Below are 11,668 nucleotides of genomic sequence, written 5' to 3'. Positions count from 1 at the left end.
CTTAAATACACAGTGGTAGAAAAGGAGTCCTGCATAGGGAAAGATCTGGGAAGCTGGAGCAACATTTAGCTCAAACAAGGATTTATAGTATAACATTAACCCCAAAGATTGCTTATTGCATTTACCTGGTCGATTTGCTTCTTACAACATAGGAACTATTGCTGTTGCTACTCCTGAAGTTTTTAAATTCTGGACAGATTACTTGTATTTAGGGATGGGTTAACACCATTTGTGTACTTTGCAAAAATTTTAGCTCTGGAAGTGCTCTGTGTTGGTCAAAAGCATTTTTTGAGCTTCATCAGTATACAAAAGGTGACATATTTATACACAGGTGTCATTTAACTGATCTTTGGATAATTATTTTTGCAGTACCCCCAAAAGCTGGCACTGCAAGAACTTTGGTACTTTTTTTCTTGTCAAAACTTTGCCTGGAGGCCTGTTGTGCCAAGAGTTGTCAGGACATGGAACAGCTGCGGGGAAAGATTTGGGGTCTAGATGGTAGCTACGCTCAGTATTTCAGGGAAGTCATAATTCATGGCTATTTTTTAATTTTTTTTTTTTTTTAAGTCTTAGTTAAACAACCATAAATTATGAACAGTCCATTTGCAAATGTAAGCATTCAGCCAGTGGCAGACGCCAATGGGAGGGACTCGATCACGTGGCCCCGTGTGAACGGGAAAGGCTCTCTCTTATCAGCTTTATCCTTTTCAGTTTAGAAAATAGGATTTTTAATTTTTTTTTTCTTGGAGGGTTCATTTATCGCATTGTGCATGTATGGTGAGGAAGAGATGGGATGAAAATGTTCCCTTCTCAAAATTACGAGGATAAGTGGCTTGCACTAATGCTTCTGATAACCTGGCTGCTGCTATGTGTCAGAGGTCATGGTTAAATAGATGGTTTGTCTTTTTTTTCCCCCTCTCTTTTTTTTTTTTTTTTTTTTTTTTTTTTTTTTTTTGAGTGAGAGAGAGAGACTGCACACATAAGGCTTTGGCTGAGTCAGTGCCGCTGCCTAAAATGGCTTTTCTTCAGGTCTGCAGCTTCTCCTCTCAAAGTCTTTCATTTAGCCCTTCGTTAACTTACAGTTAACGTGATAACTGATCAGGACATTCTTGATTTAAAAAGCTGAATAAAAGCAGTCACAGAGGCTGGATCCATACTAGGAAGTTTTAAATGGTGCTAGGGACATGCTGAATCATCGCAACCATTAAATTACTAGCAGGGTCCCCAGCATGACTGCTCTGTGCCAACTGGCACTCTCAAGTGGCTCTGAAGCATGAGTAACCTGTGCCCGAAGACACCTCTGTCTCTCTGAGGGATGTTTCTCTCTTCCCCCCTTCTGAGGAAGAGGGGTCCAAGCCCTTAGTTTGGGCTGTGATTTCTGCACCATCTTCTCATGCCTTGGTTTACTCTTCCACGCTCCGTGGTGTTGCTGTGGGCTTTCTGAAACATTAAGTCACCTGGTCAAGGCCAAGGTGTACATTTTTTTGGCTATTTCCAGCTCCTGCAGAAAGTCCTCCCCCCCTTATCCACTTGCGGTTTTACAAAGACTTTAAGGAAATGATTGTGAGGTCTGTAATGAGGTTGTCTCCCCCAGGAAAGCAAGTGGTATTTATCTGCTTCCAGCATCCCTCTGTGAAACTTGGTAATTTCTCAGATGCTGGCCGTGGGAACGCCTTTAAAGTCAAGAGGCTGCCTTTGCTGTTGGCACAGGAACCTTCAGCAAGAGAAAACCGAAGCCCATTTTTCTAGTCACCAAAGTCACTTTGCCTAGTTTCGTTTAGGTTTTTTTTTTTTTAAATAAATGGCCAACTGGATTGCAAGTCTAAATTCTGTTGCTCTGTTAAAAAAAACAGCTTTTTTTCACTGAGGTTTCTTTCTTTTTTCTTTTTCTTCCCTATGTAGCTTTTCCCTGCTCCTATCTATTGCATGCCTTTCTTCCCACTGATCTCTTACACAAAATTTATTACACACCAGTTAGAAGCTAGTCACCATATTCCTGGGACAAGTTTTCTTCTTTAGAGGACTTGTAGTATGAGAAGGCAGTACCTCCAGAGCAGAAGAAATCCCCTTCCTTATTTTCCATTTCCACAACCAGGATGGTGTTTTGATCTTCTGTCAGTTAGTGACAGCTGATGAGAAAATTCTCAGAGAAAAAAAGAAACACCTTGTCAGCATGTCAAACACCCAAGAAGAATTTGAGAGCAGGAGGGAAGATTGCTGCCTTTGGCCCCCGGAGGAGGGCAGGGTTCAGTTTTCAGGGGGTCATGGAGCATGACCGATGCTTTCAGGGACCTGTTCGTGGGACCTTCCATGGACTTCAGCATCTGTCTGAAGCTTTGCACTCCTCCAGATTGTTAAAGGTTGGTCTATAGGACTGGTTTGTAGATAAGCTACAGTGAGGAATTCGGTGTCTAAGACTTGGGAAGATTTTAGCAGTAGCTCAACTCCTTCATATGTCCAGCAGACACAGGAGGTGGGTTGAAGCCAAGCCAAAGCTTTGGCATAGCTAGGGTGTCACATTTTAACTATATTTTGCATGAGAAAGATGCAGCAGCAGAAGTAGGCAAAAGGAAAAAATACACAAATTGTTTTTCTATGGATTTATGTATTGATTTCTTGAAAATCATTGTTGACACGTTAATTTGGGACTGGTTTTTTAATTTTGGGATACTTTGCACTCTTCCTTTTTGTTAGTGCATATAGAGCCACCTTTGTATTAGAAATAAATTATTTTGTGATCTTGCTAGTAGAGAAATAATTTGTCTTAATCAAATCACTACCTTCTAGTCCTTAATTTAATCTTTTCCCTGTGTGTAATTCTCATTACACACTAGCATCAAGGGGAGCCGTAGTAAACAAGGGCTCTTCTGCAGTTCTAAATGTGTAAAAAGTTATTCCTGAGTCTTAAAACAACAGAGCTACAGGAAGCTTTAGCTTGGCTCTCAATTGGGATTCAGGCACTTTCAGTGAAGTCAAGAACATGATAGAAGAACCGAGGTGAGCTTTTGCATTTCAACAGTCATATATACATCAGCATACATTAGTAGTAGCTTTTAAAACTGAATGAAATCATAACCAATTGCAAATATTGTACAAAAAAGTGATGATGGTTTCTGCAAAAATGCATTTCAAATTAGATTTGTGTGCAGTTGCATGAATGCTTTTCTCTCTGAAAGCATATTACATATTTGTTCCAGCCTTTGCTTTTTCACAGCCGTGGCAGGAAAGAAATTCCACATATTGTACCTCCGTAAGGTATGAGTTGGAAGCAGGTGTAACAATGGTTTTAAAATAAAAGGCCACAAGAAGTGCTATTTACTCTGACTATTCCAGTTCAAGGCTGTTATTAATTTAAAGAAAACCACATTTAAAGTGTCTTACCACAAGTGAATGCTTTTCTGTTCTTTTCTTGTCTTTTGGAAGTGTAGTGTGTCAGCAACGGTCCAGTGCCGAGTTCAAGTGACGAGGTATTCCCCTGCCATGGGTTTCTCTGCCTGTGGACAGACACAGTGACCGTGTCGGAATATGTGTATGATGGTTGTTTCTAGACATGGTCAAAATACAGTTTAACCTTGCAGAGCAGATCACATCTGATCATACCGATCAAACCAACTGCTGCTGCAATGCGTGACAGCAGCACTATTCAGTACCACGGGAAACATTTCGGTTAGTGGGGAAGCGTGTTTCGGTAACACATGGCTGCTTGGGCTTTTGTAATTAGGTTTCACAGCAGAGTGACGAGTAGGTTGTAATATAAATAGGGCTTTGAGAAACTGAGCTGAAAACATGTGACAATTGGTTGGTTTTATCTGTGTTTCATTTATTATTCTGAAACAGTTTTTTATGACTGGTCCCCACTAAAGAATAACAGCAGAGCTGGAGGTGGTTTTGCCTCTTGGAGGCCAAGTCAGTGACCCGAGCGTCAGTCATTAGAGAAGCATGGTGCTGAGCCAGAGTAATTTTTTTATCCAGAAGAAGCTAACACGAGGCTTATCCTAAGCACAGGCAACTCAATATCAACATATCTACAGATGCTGCAGCTATCGAGCTGGCGCCGCGGCAGAAGCGGGGAGGAAGACGTGGCGGGGAGGCAGCTGGCCATTTGCCGATGGGGGTGTAGGAGACGGGCACCTACGTCAAAGAGACACCCCAACGCCTCCACCCTTTCACAGTCAACGGAGAGGAATAGGTGTTTTTGGGGCATGATTCATCCGATCGTAGCACAGGAACCTAAAACTGGACAGGGACACTGTGCCCTAGAAATACCCATTTCTCTCTGTTGGCTTTGAAGGAAACCTGGAGTTCCCAGCTCAGGTCCAAGTGCCTGCACCACAGCTGTCTGAAGTTAGGCGAGATGAACTTCACCCTTAGTGTCTATGAACTAGAGCAGGATGAGAAGACTGAAGTCTTCTTACGTGCATCTTCCCTACCTAAAATCCATAGTTTTTATCTGCTCAGTAGAATACTGAACTGGTACTTGGAAAACATGTACTCTTCCTGCTTGCAGGTGACAGGAGCCTGGGTGGAGTGATGTAGTCCTTTTTTTTTTTTTTAATGTAGTTACATATATCGGTGTACAATCTATGTAACTTACATCCCAAAAGCTATATACTGTGTCATATTACTGAAATTGAGGTATTTAAACTATTTTTAGAGCATGAATTATATCTCAGTAATGAGGCTGTAATGCACCGTCTTCCTTCTAGTTTATGGAAAATATTGTTGAAAATAAACCCTTTTTTTAATGCATACAGTATTTTCTTCTTTTTTTACAGTGCTTTATCTTTTTAATTGATATGGCTTTTTTTTAGTGAAATCTGTCTGTTTATTCTTGCCTGGAAGCAAATAGAATCAGGCATGTTGGGGTCAGTAAACAAACAGGATGTACAATGTGAACACGATTCTTTCTGAGGAGGAGCAGGGACCTGTTGGCCACCAATGATTCTTGGTTTCTCAGCCCCGGCAAAATGCAACCTTGGATAGAGGTGGCCGCAAAGGTATGGGGAAGCAGCTGTCCCATTGCTTGACTCGATACATACCCATCATCTGGCAACATCATTGCACAAGAGGGCTCTAATTGGTCTGCCCTTTGTTCGTTTTTATTGATCTCCTACCATGTTATTCTATTTTGAAGCTAATGTTTGGTAGAGTAGGTAGGTTATTTGTTGGTTTTTTTGCTTTTGGTTTTGTTGGGTTTTTTTGTTTAGCAGACTGGCCATGATAATAGCCCATAGAAATATTAGTTTTGTTTCTTAATTCTTCCTATTTTCCTGACTGCCCTTTACCACAGTTGTTGAGACATGTTTTACAAAACACAGAGCAAATTAAAGTGGTAATTACTGTCTTTTAAAACTTCTAATTGCACTTTCTACTTTCAGTATTTACATTCCAGACTCTTCCCTAGGAGAGGCTTACTCCCGTAGCCGTTGTCTGTGTTGAGCCAATAGCTCTGATAGCATTTTCCATGGGTGGCGGTGTGTGTAGTGGCAAGACTGTGTGACATGAGCAATCCCTAAGCAAGCTCATAATCATATGGTTGTGTTTTTTTTCTTGTGTGGTTAAATAAAAAACCTGCTTGATCCATGCATATCTGTGATCTTCTGTGGAGGGTGAGACCAAATGTACATATACTGGGTTTCTCAGAAACGTGTTTTAGCAACTGTTTGTTTGTATTCTTTTTTTTTTTTTTTTTTAAGCTTGCCACATTCATAATGTGATTTATTTTTATAGTGAGAGAACCTTAGAGTTACACTAGACTTTCTTTGAGCCTGCTCTGCTATCATCAGCTATGACTTTCTTCCTGCAAATGACATTTTAAAAGACTCGCTTTGGAAAATACTGTGTCTGTAGTAAATGGTATTTTCTGAAAACCTCTTCCTGTTGAATGGTTGCCTTTGCAGAGAGTGTGCATCTTATTATTTATTACTACCAGTCAGCTTGATTTCTGTTTTCCCAGCTGCCTCTTTTTTTTCTGTATCTGATGCAAAATAACCATCGAGACAGAAGGGTGACGCCTGAAAGCAGACTTAGGAAGGAAAGCGGGGAGGAAGTAATGTCAAGTGACTAAAGCCATAAGAATTAGGGAAAGTATTACGGCACGTATATCAAGCACTCCCTCTTACACCCCTTGCTCTTGTAGCAAGTGTCCTCTAAAATAGTGATCTTCAACCAGGGTCTCATGGGAAACTTGGTGCCTGTGAGAGCTGCGTCCAGTCCTGACAGCCACAGGACTCCCTCACCCCCAGCTTGGTGGGAAGAGCAGAACATTAAGGTACTTGCAGCAAGTTGCTTGCCCAGTATTATTGCCAGCAAAGTTTAGCATTTACTGTGCTGTGCCACTCCTCTGTATTGTCAGCTTTTATGCTGCAGAATGATGTCGTGGGAGTCTGGTATTACCTACTGGAGTGAAGTCAATGTATTAGATACTACAGTGAGATTCTGCCTCTGGCCCGTAATGGGACACTGCTGCTACTTGGTTTTATATGATTTTAAAAATCACCTTGTTATTTGGTACTCCCTCCTGTACTCATCTTCAAGTGATGGAGTATAGGTCTGCTGAAGTATCAATCAGTAAGTGGTTAGATTGGATGTAGTCTAACTACCATTATTGTAATTATTTTTTTTCTACCCCCCAGCTTGGCGATCCATCTATTTTCCCTGCTGTCATCGTGGAGCATGTTCCTAGCGCGGACCTTCTACATAACTACTCTGGCTTAACCTGTGTGGATGAACCTAGTGACATGATCACTGAGAGCTCTCTGGACGTCGCAGAAGAGCAAATCATAGAAGATGATGATATCACCCTCACAGGTTGGCAATAAAAACATTTCTGTGTCATGTTTTTGCACCAAGATGGCTGTGGCTAATGGTGGAAAAAAGCTTGATGACAAAAACCAACGGGAAACAAAATTACAGTAGTATTGAATGCTGTTAATTCTGTACAAGACAGAGAAGACGTCATTAATACTATTAGCAGGTGGCTTGCAATCCCAGCTGCACAGCTGGTAATGGTCAAGAGTTTCATCCATCAATAGAGAAAAAGACAGGGTCCTGCTCAAAGTACCAACGAGATTTTTCTTTGCTCTTTGTAGGACTTGTTTGCTGTTATTTAATGGTTGGTACGTACCTAAGTAAATGTACATACCAAAAAGCAGGAATATGTGGCTTGAGTAGACGTACTGCTTTTAGCTTCCTGAGGGTATACAATTAGCCATAAAATGTGCACGTTATTGTGACTAACTGATGTAAGTATTCTCAGCATAGTATTCGTTTTGGACCTCTAATAATGATTAATGCCTAAAATGCAGATGTTCTGTGTAAATTCTGTTAGAAAGGTAGCCCGAAACACAAAAAAATTCTCAAGAGGAAAGCTCAGATATGTGTCACATATTTTAAAAAACAACCCCTCACTGAACACACGTATTTGAAGCATTTTTGCAGAACAAGTCTGAAAGGTGGGGTAGGTATTTCGCAGAGAGAGGATCTGTTTCTGCATCTTCTTTCAGCCATTAGGCTGCACACCTGGACTGTCTCCAGGCCTGGAGACAGCTTGCTGGTTTCAATCATGCTTTTGACATTTCCAAAGGCATACTCTGATACAATCTTTTACCACCAAAAGCAAAAGCAAAACTCAACAAAACTTGACATCAGGAACAGTTCACAGAGTAAATTGACATGAGCTGTTCTCAGTAAATGGTTTTATCTGATAAAAATGACTCCTTTTTTTTCTTAGTAGTGAATTATCTGTGAACAGACTGTGACCGTACAAATAAGTTAGCTGATTATTCAAGAAGGTTTTACATACTTAAACATTATTTCAAGTTGAGACCTCTTGCCAAGTATTCACTTGCTATTCATATTAATTATTCACACTGCAACTGGCATTTCCTCAGTGTGTTACTTAAGCACCACTTAATGCGGCTGTGTGAATTTTTCATAGTGGATTGCTTTTATGAATCCATATTCACTGTCATATATTGTGCGTGAATTTTTACTTGCATGAGTAATTGTGAAACTCCACTTTTGTGAATGCTCTTGTTAACGTTTTTTTTGTTGCTGGTCACATGAGAAGGGTTTGCAGATTGCTGCCAGAGACTGAAAATATGTAATCCTTGTAACCGATGGTGTCCAAGGGTTTCTGGGATACTTTGGAGGCAGACAAGTATGGTATTGTTCCCATCATCCATTGTAGTTCAAGCAGTCTGCTTTTCTTTAAAGGTAAAGTCCTTAGAAAACCAGAGCTGCCACTTCGCAGAGATTATTGTTGTGAAGGAGATGTTAACTAATTACCTGTTCCACACTCTCCATCCCGCTAGCTACTGTGCATGCTGTGAGCTTTCCTTGGAAAGGAAAGCGGACGAGCCCCGGCCGGGCAGGGACCAGCACCGCTGCTGAAAGCTCCTGCTCGGGATGCATGGCGGGCAGCACTGGCAGCTCAGCCCCCGGTTTCTGGCAGAATTTTCAGGCAGAATTCGGGGGCCCAGGGGTGCGAAGGCATCCCACAGGAGGTGAGGAGGGGACACTGGGGAAGGAGCACCCCGTCACCTCCCTGACTGCTGCAGGCAAGCGTCAGCTGCAGCCGCAGCTGCCCGCTTGCGCTGCAAGGCTGCTGCTGCGGAAGAGACGCGGTTCAAGCAAGGCTTGCCGTAGGCTGCCTCTGAAATGGGGCTAATTGTAACTGAAATTTCCCACCTACTCGATTTTTCAGCTGCTTTTCTTTCCTCCCTTCTTTGAAGTTCCCTTCTTGATTTTTTTCCGTGGGGCGTGTTTGGTCTCAACAGTGAAATGCGTTGTTTTGCTCTTTGAAGTTTGTACCAGTCTTCTCAGTCACTTCCATGTTATGCCTTTGAGAGAGGATCAGACATTATGAAGATTGTACTAATTCCACGTTAAAATATTCGTAAGACTGAAGTTTACAGCAAAACGAAACTGAAACCATCATCATTTGTGACTAAACGTTACTGAGAAATGGCTGCTTAATATGCAGGATTTGGTTTTTTTTAAAGTTACCAGTTTTTCAGTACTGTTTTATGACTCTGTCATACATTAAGTTTCTGTCTTCTCCTGAACTAACAGAAATTAGCAGTAGGTCTGCTGAAACTGAAGCAAATAGTTTTTAGGGATCTATCTGCAGAATGATGGACACTGGTAGTTTTTTCCATCTATAGGATGTAGCTTCAGCCCTTCAAAACCACAGCTATCACACATTGGTGATTACTTACTGTAGTAGGAATTATAACCTGCAGAAAACTGTAACAGCATCTGCTTCACATGAAACCCTGCTGAAAGATGGCTAACATCCAGCTTTTTAGTTAGGTTAATGCTCATGCTGTAATTTTTTTTATAATGAATAGGCAGACCTGCCTTATCGCCCTCCTCTTTAAAAGCACTTTTCCCTGCAAAAACTGTGATGGCAATTTATATGGTCAGTTTGTTGCCAATATTACGGGTTTTTAAATGATTAACCATCATGTAGTAAACGGTGATTAACAAAGTAAATTGGAGCATTTGGCTTTGAATGAAGTTTTATCTCTAAAGGGAATATTGGATTATTTTTTTTTTCTCTGAAAAATACAGGGGATAACGTTTGTGCAGAATAAATTCTACGCCAACTTGTCAGATGGTACAATTTGCTATACTTTATGTACCTTATTAATGTGACTAATTATGGTTATAAGGTGCACAGGAAGGAGGAACTAATGGGATTATGTAACTTCCCGAAAACATTTTTTAATTGTTATTATTATTATGTTTTTTTAACTTTGCCATCTCTGGCCAGTTTAATTTAGAAAAATAACAGTTAATCAAACTGTCATTTTGTGGTTCACCTGTTCTGCTGTTGTTTTCATGGGATCAGGGTAGCGGCTGCACTGAAGACAGTTTGGGGGGGATCAGAGACGAAGGACAGAAAATTTGTGCTTAGATGCCCTGTACCATAGTCTGAATAGGGAGCATGGAAGTGTGCATTTTCACAGATCAATAACGGTGCTTAATAACCAGTTCAGAATTTATTTTACAGCATTTCGAAGTTCGGTAGCATTTGGCTTGTACATTCAGTGAAGCTCTAGCGTTCGTGGCACAAGCCAAGCTGGTCAGGTAGGAGAATGAAGGCAAAGAGATGTTAGGTACTGCAGTCCTGCACAAACCCAGCGTCTTCGGTGATTGTTTGTGATGCTACAAAGAAGTTGAAAGGAGTGGTTAGGTGGAAACTGAACTTCATAGTGTTAATCCGTGAGGATTTTGAGTTAACGAGATGCCAGTTGTAAAAACAACGGGTACAGTTTCAATTACTTTGTAAAGAAATTACTCACTGCTGCACGTAGCATCTGGTTAAAAACAGTGAGGTTTTTTTCATATAGCTCCCCAGTGAGATAATTTTCTTTACAAATTCTAAAGCCTTATTTAAAAAAGAAGATGAAGGGTGATGTGTAGGTCTCCTGAAATACCTGTGTTCTTAAGCTCGGGTTTTCCACTGTCGATTAACAGTCAACTCAGACTTGATACTAAAAAGCAATTGCTTAAATTTAACAGCCAGCTATTCTGCAGAAGGGGGCTATGTCCATGCTTAATGGTTCTCTTTCTACTTTTAGCAACTTTAGATTTCTTCCGACGTTATTTTGAGGCTCTGCCGTCCCTGTTTTTGTCTATAGTAAAACCAGCAGTGAATTTAAACACAGCTGTGACTAGCACAGCCCTTATATTGGCCCAGAGAAGGACTCACGTTGTACACTATACGGAGCTGCCGGCCACCAGCGAAGCAACAGGAGCAGGACAGGATCGTTGAAAGCGGTGTAAAGCTTTCAAAAAAGACGTTAGGCAGGAGTAGGGAAAGCAGGACTTTGGACTGAGGCGGGGAACTTCCAGCGTGAGGCATAGTTTCTTCCTGCGCCAGGTGAGAAGAGCAGAAAGCTGTGTTTGGGCAAGCCTTGCGCTAACGGCGAGTGCTGATTCATAGGGAACCTCAATTCACAGTAACTGGGCTGTAATTGGCATGCAGATACAGAGGCTTACATTTGTGGCTTACTCGGATAAACAAGAACTTGTAGAGTACCCTGAGAAAAAAAATGAAGTTACTTTTGGGTGTGGTTTTCCCTTCCCCCATCCCTTTTTTCTTTTTCCTCCCTTCCCCCATCCCTTTTTTCTTTTTCTTCCTCTCCCCCGTTTTGACTCTCCCCCGTTTTTCCTCTCCCCCTTTTTTTCTTTTTCCTCTCCCCCTTTTTCCCTCTTTTTTTCCTTTTTTTTTAAAGTTTCTACCATTTAAGATAACATTTGAAATCTGATGCTTCTCAGATATGACCTCCCCCACCACCATTCTTTCAGCTCTGACTTTGCCAAAGTGTAACAAATGAGCTATTTCATCCCAATTCTTCTTAAATCTGTGACTGTATCATAACTGCCAGTGATAGGAATACCATTCTGCAACATTAGGAGAAAAACTAAAATAACAGACACCAATTTGCCTTTGGTGGTTGAGTTGGTTATCTCCAAGCACTGTCTCAAGTGGAGTGATGCGAATTAGGATCCTGCTGCTAGTAGGACAGAGAGGTGTCCCTCCATCTCTTCTGTGTGGTGCTCCACACGTTGTTTGTGTTAGCTCTTGAGTTCTTGGAATTCAACTTGCTAACCCAGAAATACCCCAAAAACTTCTTTCAGCCATTTTATAAAACTA

At 41.2% G+C, this 11,668-nt stretch overlaps 1 protein-coding gene across 3 annotated transcripts in view; it reads left to right on the top strand.

The window, feature by feature from the left end:
- Nucleotides 1–11,668, top strand: part of ELF1 (E74 like ETS transcription factor 1) — a 92,524-nt gene that overhangs the window by 54,075 nt on the left and 26,781 nt on the right. The window contains exons 4-5 of one of the 3 annotated variants that reach the window (XM_041128654.1): nucleotides 6,173–6,271; nucleotides 6,636–6,810. In XM_041128654.1, coding sequence (XP_040984588.1) covers nucleotides 6,173–6,271; nucleotides 6,636–6,810 — 274 coding nt within the window. Of the gene's footprint in view, nucleotides 1–1,848; nucleotides 2,361–6,172; nucleotides 6,272–6,635; nucleotides 6,811–11,668 lie in introns of those variants that run through there. The other 2 variants (XM_041128653.1, XM_041128655.1) reach the window with 2 other exon arrangements.

The sequence above is a fragment of the Aquila chrysaetos genome, chromosome 14, assembly GCF_900496995.4.
Source record: "Aquila chrysaetos chrysaetos chromosome 14, bAquChr1.4, whole genome shotgun sequence".
Lineage (NCBI taxonomy): Eukaryota > Metazoa > Chordata > Aves > Accipitriformes > Accipitridae > Aquila > Aquila chrysaetos.
The sequence above is the reverse complement of the archived record's forward strand: the minus strand, read 5'-3'. Positions and strand labels throughout refer to the sequence as shown.